The 16,477-nt window shown below is 36.7% G+C and overlaps 2 protein-coding genes across 2 annotated transcripts; both read right to left on the bottom strand.

Moving 5' to 3' along the window:
- Positions 1-196: 196 nt before the first annotated feature.
- On the bottom strand, positions 197-3,977 carry ptger1c (prostaglandin E receptor 1c (subtype EP1)). The gene is made up of 3 exons (XM_087808536.1): positions 3,812-3,977; positions 1,776-2,615; positions 197-544 (listed from the first exon to the last, which is right to left on the bottom strand). The coding sequence occupies exons 2-3, from the start codon at positions 2,610-2,612 to the stop codon at positions 329-331; spliced, it is 1,053 nt and encodes a 350-aa protein (XP_087664662.1). The 5' UTR covers positions 2,613-2,615; positions 3,812-3,977; the 3' UTR covers positions 197-328.
- A 132-nt stretch (positions 3,978-4,109) lies between these two features.
- On the bottom strand, positions 4,110-16,026 carry adgre5a (adhesion G protein-coupled receptor E5a). Its single transcript, XM_087808534.1, has 19 exons — positions 15,318-16,026; positions 13,917-14,006; positions 13,717-13,851; positions 13,497-13,649; positions 13,281-13,427; positions 11,861-11,983; positions 11,744-11,787; positions 11,574-11,669; positions 11,244-11,397; positions 9,267-9,389; positions 9,006-9,196; positions 8,066-8,227; positions 7,791-7,985; positions 7,476-7,693; positions 7,328-7,388; positions 7,148-7,239; positions 6,089-6,257; positions 5,946-6,026; positions 4,110-4,973 (listed from the first exon to the last, which is right to left on the bottom strand). The coding sequence occupies exons 1-19, from the start codon at positions 15,346-15,348 to the stop codon at positions 4,932-4,934; spliced, it is 2,307 nt and encodes a 768-aa protein (XP_087664660.1). The 5' UTR covers positions 15,349-16,026; the 3' UTR covers positions 4,110-4,931.
- Between the last annotated feature and the right edge of the window lie 451 nt (positions 16,027-16,477).

Here is a 16,477-nt window from a genome sequence, read left to right on the forward strand (position 1 = left end):
TGTTCAGACCCTCAGCTGAAGAATCCCCGCTTAGTCCGGATGTGAGGCTCCACGGAGCGTTGCCATTGGCTACAACGCACGCCCGTCAAGCGCTGTGTGGATTCTGATTGGATCCGCCTAAACCCCGCCTTCTTTTCTCGGCTCCCGATTGGACGGAGACCGCCTATTGACGATACTACTGGTGCAGACTACTAACGTTGTTGGAGAAAGTCTGTGACCATCCCCAACCAACACTGCTCCATTCATGTACTTTTTTTAGGCCCGATTTTAAACGCCTCAAACCCCAACAGTGGTTATATAAAATAGAAAAAAAAAAAAAAGCAAGTTACTACTCTAGGCTAAAGCCAGGCGGGTGATTTGTCGTCGCCCTTGATCCTTTTGAGAAATAACAGCAAAGTTTGAGAAGCACAGCTTTTCTGAGTAGAATGTACACCCAGGGGTGGAGGATCTGATTCCAGGCGGCGAGGCGTAATCCAAGAAGAATAAACTCATCCGTTTGGCTTGTTAATCCACCCGAGTTGAACTGGAGGAAAAGAATATGTACCTGTAAGAGAAACAATTGTAAAAAATACAACTTTATCCTAAAGAAAGGTGTTATTTACAGAAGCTTAACTGTGACTATTAATACCACTAAATTAAAGAAACGTGTTTTTACTCAAAGCGAATGATGGTTAAAGATCCACTTAAACTGGTTTAACGGACAAGAGGCGATTACAATAGAAAGTCTACTACCCCTACTGACACCCTTCAACTGTTTCAGCTGCACAGCGGACCAACGCCCAGAACCATCACTATGAACTGGTTTATCAAAACCACATGGCATGTTGTACACAAGACACGTGAGTATTCAAATTACTTATTCAAATTATAGACAATTATTATGCATTTGTATTGTTTATTATTTTAATTTTTACACACACGCGTATGTATGTATGTGTGTGTGTATGTGTATATATATATATATATATATATATATAAAAACAGGAAATACTGTAAAATAATAACTGTTTAGCTTTTTTATAATGCTTACATTTGAAATATATTGTAACATTCAGTTTTTTGCGTTGTTATTTTGTGTCTTTAACTCCCTGGTATGCTCTTAAAATATCAAAATAAACAATCAATGAGTTTTAAAGACTTATATGGGTTTCGGGAAAACATCCAACTTCACCCGAGCTCTTCAAATTTGTTGCAAACTTTTACAGGTAAATTTGGGTTTGTGTGTCAATCTGTTCAACTCCTCTGAAAAACTAGGAGTTTTAACGTGTTTTTGACTGAATCCGACACCTAATCGTGATATTTACCTTCATCATCAAACTCGAAGAATAACCGAGTTCTGAATATACTTGTAGTATTTTATTGTACAAAATGTTCATAATGGGAAACATAATTAGAATGTTTTGTTGTTCCGAAGTATATCGGTATTTAAAAAGGTTAGGTTGAAAGACACTTGTATGGCTTCTCACTGCTGCTGCTGCAACTAATTGAATCAATCTTTGGATGATCCATCTGTCTTGTTCTTTGCTGCCTTGAGAAGATTCACTTATCCTATCAGATCTACTTATAATAGCGGTCGTCACATTATTTGCTGATTAAATAATGTTTTGTCTGTGGTAGAAAAATGTCAAATCAATAAAAAATATCATTAAACTGCAGTAAATCCATTTAAAAGAGCTTAACCTTTTAATTCTGAATTATTTAATAAAATGATCCCTGAAAAATAATATCTGTCTCTGATTAAAATAGAAAAGAAGGTCATTTTGGTTTGTACTCACGAGAAATGGACTCCAGCAAACACAGGAAACTATCGTAATAACCGCAAGTTGCACCATCATCTCAACATCTAGTGAACAAAGCACGGAGAAGGAGGAGGATGACGATGCCGACGAAGGGCGGCGGCTACAGGCGCTGACGGATTTCGTATCGTCGATCTGTTTCTTGAATCGTGCCCGACATAACGCGACACCACTGAGGATGTTAAAAAGCAAGGAGAGAGTAAGCGCAGCGAGGCCCAGACACGAGAAGGCCAGAACCAGGTTGGTGTCGGCCTCGGACTGCGGCACGTGGACCCGCAGGAAACACCACGTTCCCGGCGACTGTAAGGCGTACGCCCCGATATCGAGGAAAGGTAAAACGGCAAGAACGAGCGCGGCCGTCAGCAGGAGAATCAAAACGTGCCGCACGTGAGCCAGGGTGATGGTGGCGGCGTGGAAAAAGGGTCGGGTGATCGCCACGCAGCGCTCCAGCGCCATGGCGCAGTCCAGCAGCAACGGGCACAGGCCGAAGAACACCATGGTCGCCCCGAAAGTGTCGCAGAACGTTTCCGACGGCGTCTCCCCTCGCCATTTGTGCACGTGCACGTACATGGCGAAGCCGCCCGGGATCACGTGACCTCCGAGGTCGGCTAAAAGCAAGGACACGGTGAGAAACAAAAATGGCGCCTTGGCTTGGCGCCGGAATCTGATGTGGGATTTCGCCAGGAGGCCCAGAGCCGTGAGGTTCGAGAGCGCCCCAAAGATCATGGTGAAGCAGGACATTCCAAAGCTGGAGGACGTAGTGTACGGATTGTTAGTCTTGTTCTTCCAGAGCTGCTCGGAGGCGTTGAACGACATGATCTGATGGAGGAGATGGAAAAAAAAAAAAAAAAATCATGAATAGTTAAAACACTTGGACAAGAGTGAGTTTTAATAATTGCTTTGTCATGATGGGGAAAATAACTTTTCGGTCTCTGTGTTGTTTTGATTTGCTAAATGCTTAAGTGCTATTGAGTGACACTTGGGATTTATACCTTAATTACAAGAGACACTTGTGGCATTAATGGAGCGCTCAGGATTAATGTCTTCGAGCGACTTTGAAGTTGTTTTAAATGTCAACGGTCGAAGGGAATTTGTAAGAAGATGCATAACAATATATTTAATTAATGAATAAATATATTTATTTAAATAAATATGTTATGAAGATTTATTTTTTAGATCATATGTATACCTCTCATCATTGCATCAATGTTTACGGCATTATTTTTTTTAAATCGTAAAATACTATCAATCTTTTTCAATTTGTTACAATTAATAGGGCATTTTTTTTAATGAATACAATCATAAGAACAAAAGTAGCTCTGAATAGTTTAACCAGAAATCCAGACATTTTCTTGCTAAGACACAACATCAATAGCTAAGACCTTTTTAAAGCTCCCTTCTTTTATATTTGGAAATACTACTTTATTGCATCATGTGTTTTATAATATATTTATTCTGCATTATTGCACATTTTTGTTTCACTATTCAATTTAATTTACACAGACAAATACCTTACTTTGAATCATGTATTTCTTCACCGCTAATCGGCAAAACATCTCAACTTGATCATTTTTGTAACTTAACTTGATCGCAACATTTAAATGAACTTCTTTGATGCATTTTTTTCCCCTTGATAAAACTTCAAAGAAAATAGTTTTCGTTATCAGCAGGAAACTACGATAATTACTGTCAGGAATTTCTCCAACATTCTTCCCAGAAAAATGCGGAAATACCTTTTAAACTGTTTTGCGTCTATAGTTTATATATATTTTTTGTCATTACTTCTGTTTAATAGTTTACATATAAACATACTTTTGAAGCTCCTGGTGTATTTACATGAATAATTCAGTCATATGGTCCATTAGTTTTGGTGTGTATGGAGTTTAAGTTTTGTTGTTGTAGTGTAAACAATAAATAATCTATTTAAACACCAAAAATGTACAATACAATTTACAAGGTAATTTCCAGTGCGTTTTAGTTTAATTGACATTAGATATAATAACAAAGGTGCATACCTTAAGTCTCTGAAGGTCAAGGATGGTACAAAAATGATGATAAAATAGTAAATAAATATCCAAAACCACCTGCTCAGTGTGTCCCTGGACTGGTGTTTCCTTCAATCGTCAATCTTCTCCTCAGACTCCGAGGCTCTCGATCCCTCCCCCCATTTAGACGCTCCGTCCAGTCGTCAAGCTCTTAACCTCGTTATGCTGAAAATGCACTTCCTTGTTTCCATCCAAAGGATAAATGGAATGATTTTTTTTCTTTTTTTTGTTCAAGCCCATTCATCAATTGATTAAGAATTGAGCCATGTCATGTTTAAACCAACATTTATTATATCGACGCTCAGCATCTTGAACTAACCTACATCATCATATATCTGCTTTTTTTTTTTTTTTTCAGACATTAAGTGAAAAAGTTTAGGTTCGTATGAGGTCTATTTTTTTTTTTTTTCCCTAGACGTTCATGTTTATGTTCGGGAAGGAAGAAATTGGCTCCAATTTCCTCTCCAAGTGACTTCGTCTTGTAAGTCATTCAGGAAGATAAGCATTCTTACAAGCGTGGTCCTTGTTGAGCAACAAAGTTGAAGTTAAGAATAAACCCACATTGTTCTATTTCTTCAAAAGTATCTAAAGAAGAGAAGTCGGCAAAAATATATTCATACTGTATATATATTAAAACGCAACATTGAGAGTCGTATGGAGTCGGCCCGGAATAACAAACATATTTTTAACAAACGATTCAAAAACGGCACAATGACTCCACAAACGGCACAGTATCAACAAAATGTCATTGCACAGCAACAAACTTACACTTACAGTAATTCAAAAATCTGATGCTATATTTAACGGCTTTACTTTCCCCGGTGCTGGTCGGTATCGTAACAGCAGTTCTAAGACAAATCTCTGACATTTTTGACTCAATAGTACCTTAATATTTAGAAATGTGTAAGGCCAATTCATTTGTCTTAGATTCAATATTCATACTTCTTCGCTCGACTCGATTGTAATAGTTAATTATCATTGATACTTTCCGTCTTGCTAGCTTATAATTCAAATGCATCCAGAGACATTTACAGGAAGCAAAGTGAGCAGTAGTAGATGAGAGGTAAGCGTTGACCATGATCCAAACTCCTTAGATTTGAGACTCCCCTGTGTCCTGGCTGCTTTTGGAAGCCTGTAGAAAAGAAAGATCCAGATGTCAATGTATATTTAGTAACTGCTGATATCTTACGTTTAAAATTATTATTTGCTGGCATTTGCTCTTCTTCGGGTGCCTTCCTATCACGTCCAGTGTTGCTCCATGTTTTTGGGACCAGCACATGTGGTGCACAGAAGTGTGGCCAATCCATTGCACTTCTTTTTAGTCCACTGTTGAACTATTAATTAAGATTTGTAGATGAGGAAAGAAGGAATATAAATTTAAGCAATAAATCCTGAATTTCCAAATAATTTGGACTTCATGTTTACATGTTATTGTCCTTCGGCCTGTTCTCAAACTGCAACTTTGTTTTTAACTAAGGTTATCAAATTAGTTGATTAATTGAGATTTAATTATTTAATTAATTGTATTTAATTGTTATTATTATTATTTTAATTATTTAAGGATACAAGTCAGTATAGCACAGGCGCAATTTCATTGAAATAACAGTAGAGAAGAACATAAGCTCAATATACTAAACTTTATCGACTTGATTTAGCTTAAGTATAAATAAAAGGAAAGATTAATTAATCCTAGTCAAAATTAGGGCTTTATTTTTAGAGTTGGTAACCAAGTTAATCGAGTTTTTGTATTTACGTGTTACATTCTGTAAAATCTCTTGTAATATGGTTTTCTGTGGCTTTAATTGGTTTCGTGAATAATATAATTGTATTTTTAACGTGTGAAATTGCAGCACTTCATATTATTAGGGGGTTTTTTTTTCTACAAAAAACACAGCAATATTCAGACCACACACAAATACTGCATAATTTAAATGACTAGAACTACATTTGTTCAAGTCTGTTAAACGATAAACTTTTTTCTTGTGTATATATTTTTTTCATCTGCCACAATAATTAATTAAAAAAAACGTTTTGAGTTAAAATCTAGATTATTATTATTTAATAAATTTCTTATTTTTGAACGCAGTAATTTAAACATTCTCACGTGAGCTTTGCTGGCGTAGCTGAAGTGCGAATACTTTTTCTGCCGAGGTGAGCAAAGGCAGTTCTTGTATTCGTCCGTCACCTAAAAAGAGGAAGTGACGTCAGTAAAAATAAAACGAGTAATGGTGATCGAATGTCACGAACTTGTTTAGACAGAAGGCAGTGCATGGCAAAGAGCAGGAACCCCTGGAGACTTCCAAAGATGGTGAACAGGTACGACATTACTATGCTGCCCTTGGTGAACTGGAAACAGCCGAAAATCCACATCCCGCCCAACAGACACAACTGGGCCACTGCGGTGATGAGGAACGTCCTGCAGGGGGCAGCAAAGATAAACATTAGAGCAGGGGGTTTCCTAATATTTACCATTCAAACACCATTATTAGCCTGTTGCTGGGGACCCCCCTTTTCAAAACAATACTTCAAAAATATATCACGTTTACTGTCGGTGTTGTAAGCACAACGCAGGGATTTTTTTGTGGTGATGATCCTTAAAACTCTCCCGTTTCTTTCAGGATCAATTAGAAATGCTGGTTCTTACTTTCAGAGCTATTGGTCAGGCTCCTCCTTATCTCACTGATCAATCAAATGTAAATGGCGAATAAGAGACATTAAATAATATTCAGGATCAGAAAATCACACTTTGTAGAATGATATATATATATTTTTTTACCAACTTGGTACATTTCTTCTTTTTTTATGAACTTTACAATATGTTTCATTTGTTAGGCATAAGAAATTCTTTTTTAAAAACGAGATAAGAACAAGACAAACACAGAAAAAAAATCCGCTTACTATCGAGCAATGAGGTACTTTGGCAACGGGCACAAACTGGGTGTTTTTAGGTAAAATCTGAAAATTAAGAATCCAAATCCGTATTCAAAAGTAGTTTATTATTATAATATTTAAGGTCCCACATAATGGTTGCCTTGGTTCTGTTATTCTATTGCTTATTTTTTCGTGACACCATTTTTTAGATTTTTTTTTTTACAGCACTGGCAATAAAAGTTCACCCAAAATTCAAATTTAACTCATTTTCTTCTCACTCTCATGTCAAATAAGGGTTGGGATTATTTCCAGAGTAATCTGTTTCTTTTTAAGAGTTATGGACAAAAATGTATATTAAAAAGCACTATGGAGGTATTTGGATGTTTTTTAAGCGGAAAAAAAGGCAATTTTTCCGTTATAAAAGTCCAGGATTACCTTATTTTCTGCAGTTTGCCCAGTTCTGGGTTCAGGCTTGAGAACTTCTGAGCTAGCTTCCACACGGTGATCAAAAAGAAGAAAATGTTGATCTAAAAAGGGAAGACGTCGAATTACTTTGTCATAATAATCTTTTTTTTTTTTTTAACATTCTTTTGTTCATATTTAAAATGTACGTACAGCAATGATCACGCAAACTGGTCCGAAGAAGCTCCAAATGAAATCCAGGCTCAGCCAACAACTGCAAATCAAACAGAGGGAGTTGAACCACGACTGTTTCCTGAGGCGTGCATGAAAGGAAGCCCACAAGTGTCCATGGACGACTTACTATCTCTCCGTGCCGTATCCTTTGGGATTGGTGGCGGCGGACACGGCGACGATCACAGCGGGGACGCCATACCCGCCTGCTAGCATGTAGAGGGTTTTGAAGTGGGTGTTGAACACCAGGACCACCATTCTGAACAGCTGGACTCCTTCCAGACACATCCAGCAAAAGGCTGCCAGGTAGAAATAATGGAGCAGTCCTGCTATCACAGCACAGCCCACCTGGATCGGTAGGAGAGGAACGTTTTCAACCTTTTTTTTTTTTTAAAGACGACGGTTTGAACCATGATTTAAAGATGAGAAGGTCCTTCATGACGACCTTGTTTTCCGTGCGGCCGATGCCGACCAGGAAGACGAGGATGGCCACGAACAGGTTGACGCAGAGGTGGAGGTGGATGGTCGTTCTCGGGCTTTGGATGGAGCGGATGAGCGAGAAGGTCAGGATGCAGACGAAGAGGCAGGCGAGCGACAGGCTCAGTCCGATCCAGGTGATGAGCCGAAGCTCCAACCGGTCCTGCAGGTCATTACGAGACGAACGTCAGGGTCAAAATCTTCTAGAGTCGAGCTTTTTTTTTCTTTTTCGGAAGCTCAAACCTCGACTTCGACCAGCGACATGAGCACAGCGAAGCTGCTCAGATGGTTGCACGAGCACACGGTGTACACCGAGTTGTTCACCATCACTTGGCAGCCATGCCGAGACCACGTCCCCCCGTTTTCAGACGAGTTCCAAAACACACACATGTGAGTCTCGTTCGACTGAAGACACGGAAACAAACCGAAAATAATCAAATTGTGTTTTAAAGTTTTAAATCCAATTCAATCTAAAAATGTTTATTTCTTTTTACCAACATGACTGGAAACTCCCTTATTAATCATTTTAAATATATTTTTAGAAAACTGTTTTGACCAATTTTTTTCAGTAATTGATTTTAAATAAAGACCCTTATTTTTTTCATATTTTAGAAGCATAATTATTTTCATTTCTTATAATGCTAACAATGTATTTATTTAAGTGACGGACAGCAGATGGCGCAACTCAAACCCTCGCAGGAGCTCAGGTCAGAAGCATGCTAGCTTCCAAAAAAAATTGAAAATGATTTATTTGATTATTTTGTACTTTGACCTCCAAGACACAATGTTTCTCTCCAAACTACAGAACATTTTTAACTTCTTGTATGAACATGCTAGCTAAGCTAACAGCGCCATTTGCACTCATTCTTTAAGGGAAATTTCTTGAAACACGGTATATTTTTATGATTAGAATTGAAAAACCTGTAAAGATTAGGTAACAAACCTTTTAATTATACAATTCTCTATGTGTCAAATAGAGAAAAAAGTATAAGTAACAATAATAGATCTGTGGTTATATATTTTTTAGCAGAAAAGCAAAAATAATTACCTTATTTTTCACACTCACCCTATTTTTAAATGACTACCATTCAAGCTAATCTAGTCCTTTTATAATATTTCGTTTTCACCAGATGAAGACAAAGATATGAATCCAAGATTGAAAGTTGCGAGTTAAAATAGTTACCTGTATGAGGTGATCAAATTTCAGTAGCACCGGCTTCTCAAGTCGACTTGTGTCTCTGTTACTGACGGTGACCGTCATGACCTTTGAGTTCATCTTCAAGATTTCGTTGTTCGCTGCTTCAATCCCGACGAAGTAGCCGTCGGCGAACGCTTCCATGTTAGCGTAGCTCAAAATGGATGCAAACGTAAAGCCTAAAAATCATCAGTTGAACAAGAGTTGACATCGAGCACGTGAATGTTCTGACGACTATTGACACGTCACCTGGGTAGAGGGAAGAATCTCCCGCCGCTGTTTGGAAATCCATTTTCAAGCCGGCTTTTATAGTGGAAAGAGTCGCATATTCCTGAGGCTTTGCATCACCTATGTGGACCAGTGTGTCCATCTCTGGAAAGTAGTAACACACAGTTAAGTTTTAAGCAGGTAGAATTTGATCCGAGACTGAACCAAAGTTGATGACGATTTAACAATGAGATGTTTTATTTAATTGTTTTAGCCATGGTTTAAATTTAACTAGTTATGTCATACTATAGCATGATATTTTATGTGATACTTTATTTAACATGATATTTTATGTCATACTTTAGCATGATATTTTATGTCATACTATAGCATGATATTTTATGTCATACTATAACATGATATTTTAAGTCATGCTATATCATTATATTTTATGTCATGCTATAACATGACATTTTGTGTCATACTACAGCATGATCATTTATGTCATGCTATAGCATGATATTTATGTCATGATATTTGATGTCATACTATATGCATGATATCAATGTCACACTATAGCATGATATTTTATGTCATACTATAGTGTGATCTTTATGTAAAACTTTAGCACGATATTTTATGTCATGCTATAGCATGATATTTTATGTCAAGATATAGAATGATATTTATGTCATACTATAGCATGATATTTATGTGATACTTTAACATGATATTTTATGTCATACTTTATCATGATATTTTATGTCATACTTTAGCATGATATTTTATGTCATACTATGGCATGATATTTTATGTCATACTATAACATGATATTTTAAGTCATGCTATATCATTATATTTTATGTCATGCTATAACATGACATTTTGTGTCATACTACAGCATGATCATTTATGTCATGCTATAGCATGATATTTATGTCATGCTATTGCATGATATTTGATGTCATACTATATGCATGAGATCAATGTCACACTATAGCATGATATTGTATGTCATACTATAGTATGATCTTTATGTAAAACTTTAGCACGATATTTTATGTCATGCTATAGTACGATATTTTATGTCAAGATATAGAATGATATTTATGTCACACTTTAGCATGATATTTTATGTCACACTTTAGCATGATATTTTATGTCATACTATAGCATGATATTTTATGTCATACTATAGCATGATATTTTATGTCATACTATATAAGTTTTGACTAAAAACAAGTGTCATATCATAATAACCTGGTGATTTGTTATTTAAATCAACACCATCTCTTCCATATATAACCCTATATTTATACATATAATTTTTATGTAGAATTCTGTTATAAAAACATGTTCAATCTTGAACTAAAATCAACAACATGAAACCGAATTATTAGTGGTTTTTGAACACCTTAATTTCACAGTTGTTGTTTTTCTTCAACGTTTTTGTATCTTTAGTGAAACACGGTGATGAATGATTTATTCTTCCTGGTTGAAGTTTGGAAATACCACAGTTGCCTTTATTTTAGGACAATTAAAAGATCAATGTCTCGCCCCATGACACTCGGATAAAAAAAAAAATAGTTCAAATAAAATAAAGATTGGTGCCATTAAGGGGGACCTTTTTTTTAGAGACTAAAAGGTGAATAAAATAATAACTTGAACAAAATGAATATCAATAGTTCCCATCTATATACTAAATATATTTGTAGATGCTTTACTTGGACTCTACATGTACAGGTCATTTGATTAAAAAAACAAAAAACTGTAATGATGTTTGTTTTTGGTTTCAATTTCAGGAATTTGATCCAAGAGAATAATTATAAATCTGTTAACAAAACTGGTCCTGAATGGCGCAGTATTCATACTTGCATCCTGTACTTGTTTAATTGTCCTTTACTCTATAAGTATAAACATTATTCACGGGTTTTAAATATGACTTCACTTAAGTATTTCCGAATAATATACACATTGCGTCATTCGTTGCTAAACTCCGTTGTGCAAGTGAGGTTCAACCTGTAAGAGACGACGAGAACTTGTTCCCTGGTGGTCTGATGAAAGGTCCGATGAGTTTGAGAGTGTTCTCCACCAGGTCCAGGAAGGTTGAGATTTTCTTGCCGTCAGTCAAGACACCGTCGCTCAACATTTTGTCCACCAGATCCAGTAATCTCTGCAGTCGGAGGCGGAGGGAGTGAGAGGAGACAGACTTTCGGACGCCGTTCACACAAGCGTCAGCATATGCTCGTTTTTTCTCTTCGACGTGACATGGACTTGTGTAAGTAACAACTTCCTGTTTCCATCCAGGCTGAAACAGGAAGTTATCTGTTGATGTTTTCACTCAAATACCTGTAGAATGAAATCCCCATCGATGTGCACCAGGCTCTCGCTCTCCGTCAGCTCGACACAGCTGCTCTGCAGACGCATGGCTAAATCACGAGCGTTCTGTTTGCGACATAATTAAAGATGTCGGATTCAATAAAAAAAACAACCTTTAGATGTTTTTAGAGGTCACTTACTTCTGGTAAATCTGCTATGTCTTTGAATACATCACAATTCAACTCTAATAGAAACAAAACAAAGAAAAAAACACTTTTTATGATGAATAAAAAACAAGTTTATTATCTAGTTTGTACCTGTGCAGCGAGACTCATTGTTGCCATAGTTGGTGAAGCCGGCGTGGCAGGCGCAGTAATGGCCGTGATCTCCACGGTGACAAGTTCCATTCCCACAGATTGTCTTCTCGATCACACACACGTCTGAAAAACGAAACACAAGAGTGAGTTTTCTGTTTTCTTTGTTTATGAATAACGGACATTTAGGTTTTTATGAAAATTGCCAATTGAATAAAGTCAAACTATCCTTTTAAACATGGATTAAATAGAGGCATCTCAAATGATGCGATAAATTGTGATTAATTAAACGAAGTGATAGTTTGTGCAATATTTGAAATCTCAATTTCTGTTAAATCCTATTTATTTGTGTTGGTCTTCTCGTCCTTGAGTTGTTGGTGTAAAGACAATGTTTAGCCACACCTTGAAGTGGATATTATTCTATTTTTTTTTATCTCAGGGTCAATGTTTTCGTGGTACCCCTTGTCCGGAGACAACTTGTCGCTGGCTTCCATTAATATAAATACAGCAGTGGAGGTCGTTCAACCTGACCCAGACGAAACACAAGGGATACGTCAAACACATTTGTTTTCGAGTCAAGAACGGCATCTGTTCAAGTCTGTTTAAAACACTAAATCACTTTTTGCACTCTTGCATATGCATTAATTAAAATGGAAAAACTACTTTTCCCAACATTTATTTTTGGTACAATTAAAAATGGATCAATTTGATCAATTAATTAAATATTGTAATTAATTATAGTAGACTCTCTTTCTAAAAAAATATTTTACTGAAAATATAAAATAGTCGCTGTGATACATATACATGTATGTTATTGTTCATGGTGGTAGTAGTTAGATTGTTGTGAACAAATATCATAAAGCATTTATACACGATTTTGAGCTTTTAATCCATGCATTTGTGTCTTCTCGTTTGGACATTTCGCCTGCAGTTAATACAAAACTCTGCAGCGAGAATTCTGACCCACTCTAGTAGAAGAACTCACATTTTCCCGATCCTTAAAACTCTCTATGGGCTGCCAGTTTCTTTCAGGATCTGTTTTAAAATTCTGGTTCTTACTTTCAGATCTATTCATGGTCCGGCTCAGTGATCTGATCCAGCCTTACACCCCAGCTCGGGCTCTGAGGTCTGTGGATCAGAATCTGTAGATGGTTCCTGAACACGGTTCAGTACCAGAAGGAGAGAAATCCTTCCAGGCTGTTGCTCCTAAGCTCCCTCTGCGTTTGATTTATCTACTGATTCCTTCAAGAAACATCTTAAGACCTATTGCTGTTTTTGTCTCTATGTTGTCTTGGCCATTTAGTGTTCTTAAATTTGTAGGTATTTTTAACTATGTATTGCTTTTGATTGTTAAAGCGCTTTGTGACCCTGGTCTAGAAAGGCGCTTTAAAAATAACTGTTAGTTAAATACTTAGTTACTTACCATGGCATTGCTCTAGAGGTTGGGAGAATCTTTCGTGGCCAGATCTCAGTTTGAAGCCATTTTCACATTTACAGTAATGGCCGCCCAAAGTGTTGAAGCAGGCGGCGTTCGGCCCACAAGTATCTTCCGTTTGACACTCGTCCCGATCTAACGAGGCACAGAACAGTCTCAGCGATCGATTCAAAACAGGATTATAATCTAGATCCACCGGCTCACCTTCACACGTTACGTTGTCGGTCTTTCGAAAAGTTTCCTTCCCATTGCTGGAGACGAAGCCGGCATTACAGACACAAGCATAAAACGGACTGCTGTCGTGACATGTGGCGCCTTCTCCGCAGATGCTCTTGTCTTCATTACATTCGTTGATATCTTTAAAAAAAAAAAAAAAGTACTTTAAAAATAGTTTCTATTTACGCGGATGAATCTAGAGACTCACTTTTACATAAGGTTTTAGCGGCCAACCTGAAGCCCTCCTCACACACACAATCGAAACTGCCGTTTGTGTTTAAACACTGCGCGTTTTCGCCGCATACTGGTGCTTCATCTTCATATTCGATACATTCATCCTCGTCTTGGAAAAAAGCAAAGTTAGATGTGGAAAGAAGGGTTGATGCCGATGCTTTAAGGTTGATCTACCATGACATCCCATAACATTGCGTTGGCGCGCAAATCCAAGAGGACATCCTTTTTCGGTGGGTTGTGCCTTAGTTAGGATGAGGTGCAGAGCTGGGAAGGATGGAAAACTTTAATGTTGACCACTGTATATACACTCATATCATGTAACTCATGGACACTTTCTAAGTATAGCAGAAGCTCATTTTCTACTGTCATTTCCTCAGATTGTTGCGACACCAGCTGCTCACAGAGACACTTCCTGGTGGCATCATGTGAAGATGAAATGACTAGATATAGAACTGACCACATTCTATTCATCCAGCTCTTGACAAATCTTATTATGATTCAATTTCATTTTATTTATACACCATCTTTATTACATTATTACATACATTCAATTATTCCATAAAAAAAGGGGTTTATTAAATTGAAGTTCAAGATAAGATAAGAACGACTAATTGTAATTTTTAAAATGTCCCTTTTTTTTTCATTTTTTAAATTATTAAACTGAAAATAATAAGAAAAAATAGGACCTTTTAGAATAGAATATATGCCTTTTTCCCACCACGTACATCTATCTATACCATTTACTGTAGTCTGTCTGTAACCGAAAAAAAGGTTCTTTTCAAATATTTCTCAAGTTTATGAAACAATTTTTTATCTCCTCACCTTTTATATTAAAGGTGTCTCAACTGGAAATAAAACGGGTCTAGCTGATTACAATGTTTATACTTTCCTTAAAACTACTTCCTTATGTTTATCATTTAAAAGCATTTCCATCACATTTGCCCCCGTAATGTAACGCAACACTTCATGCTTTAATAACACATATTAGAGCAGAAATTGCTCATTTTTAAGTTTAAAAAAAGGATGAGTTAACATAATTTGTAACAGTATTTTTCCTTCGCTTTCGTTGATTTTCGTTATGACTCCACCAATAACATTTCCGAGCATATTTGGTCCCAATCAATAACCCATAATTAGTTGGATTCCTGTAACCATAATTCTGATTCCCATCCGAAAACAAATCAGAAACTAATCACATCTGCGACGTTTTTTGTTTCATTGTTGACCCTCGGCGTCATGGCAACGTAAAAAGGTTTCTCTGAAAAGCAGATGTGTGTGTGACGGCCGTTCTGGAAATAAGTGTTTTCCGAGAGAGGGATGAGCTCATGTTATACAACTTTTTAAAACCACGTAGAAACAGAGAACTACTGTTCTACTGTGAGGCTCTATAGATTCTTTCCACATCGTGACCCATCCTCACACTCTTATACTGACTTATAGTATACCAGTAGTGGAAACACACATTCAGAATGTATTGATAATGTCTATGATATCAGTCTTTTGATGACTAATATTTTTAAATTTGGATTTTGGAAGATGGTATATTGGCTGTAAAGATGGGGGTAGTTGACTCACCCAGCACCAGGAGTGTCCACCTGACTGCCATGGAAGTCCAACACTTTCAATTCAAACTTCAGAAACTCTCGTTGTCTTCTATCGTAGGCAGGTTTTGTGTCGTCCTGTTAAGGGAAGCCGCGGAGAAGCTGACACTAGCAAGTGTGTGGAAAACTATGAGTGGCTCGTCCCATGAACCCACTTCTCTCTTTGTGTGATCCTGAAGTTGACTGGACCACTTGGGTGGGAGGGGTTTCACCCACTGTCTGACTCATACAATTCACACATGTTTTTCCTTTTTTTTTTTTTCGTGTGTGGGGGGTTTCTCATGCTCTAGCTACTTTAGCTGTGTTAAAAAATTCTCTGGGCTCAAGAAAAACAATGACTATAATTCCCATATGTAACGCTATTTAAGAAGATGATGACGGATATATCTTTTATTTATTTTTATTTTTTATCCCCCCACTCAGATTGTTTTCTTCTTTTTTTTTCTCCTGGGACAATGCAACAATTGCTTCTATGTTGAGCTCTGAATGATAGAAGTGAAACTTCCTGTTGTGTATTTTATAGCCGTCTAATTTAGTGGCTCTTGACGTAGGTGTCGATTTGTTTTTTTTCACAGCTCACAGTTGTGCAACTATCCTGTTATCTTGTTTCTTCTTTTTTTGTCTTTTCGACGTCCGCAGTGGAACATATTGCAAAATATATTGCGAGTAGATTCTCGGAAGATTTCCGACGAATCTAGAGGACGTAGACTTTTAAGTGAAGTTGACAAAACGTTATTCAGAATTCGGCCCAAATTCCAAGATTGGGAAAAACGTTACATTTCTGTCATTAATCTATAAGAATATATTCATTTTAATCACATCTATTTTTTCATCTTTAACTTAACTGTTTCTCTTTACAAAGTTGTCATTGGATTAATTAAAAAAATAAATAAAATAAAAACTCCTGTTGATTGGGTTGATTAGGATTATTAGAATAATAAAATACAAATCATAATAAATCCGTCTCCTTCTTTAGTCTCTTGGCTGCGCTAACATATATATATATATATATAATATATCTTTATGTTTATGTATAAATGACCAAGATGAATTAATGTCATATACTTTTATTATTTCCATTTCTTTAATTTTTTTCTATGGTTCTCTGATATCTTTTTTCTTTCTCAAATTTTT

The sequence above is a fragment of the Callionymus lyra genome, chromosome 15, assembly GCF_982586985.1.
Source record: "Callionymus lyra chromosome 15, fCalLyr1.hap1.1, whole genome shotgun sequence".
Taxonomy (NCBI): domain Eukaryota; kingdom Metazoa; phylum Chordata; class Actinopteri; order Syngnathiformes; family Callionymidae; genus Callionymus; species Callionymus lyra.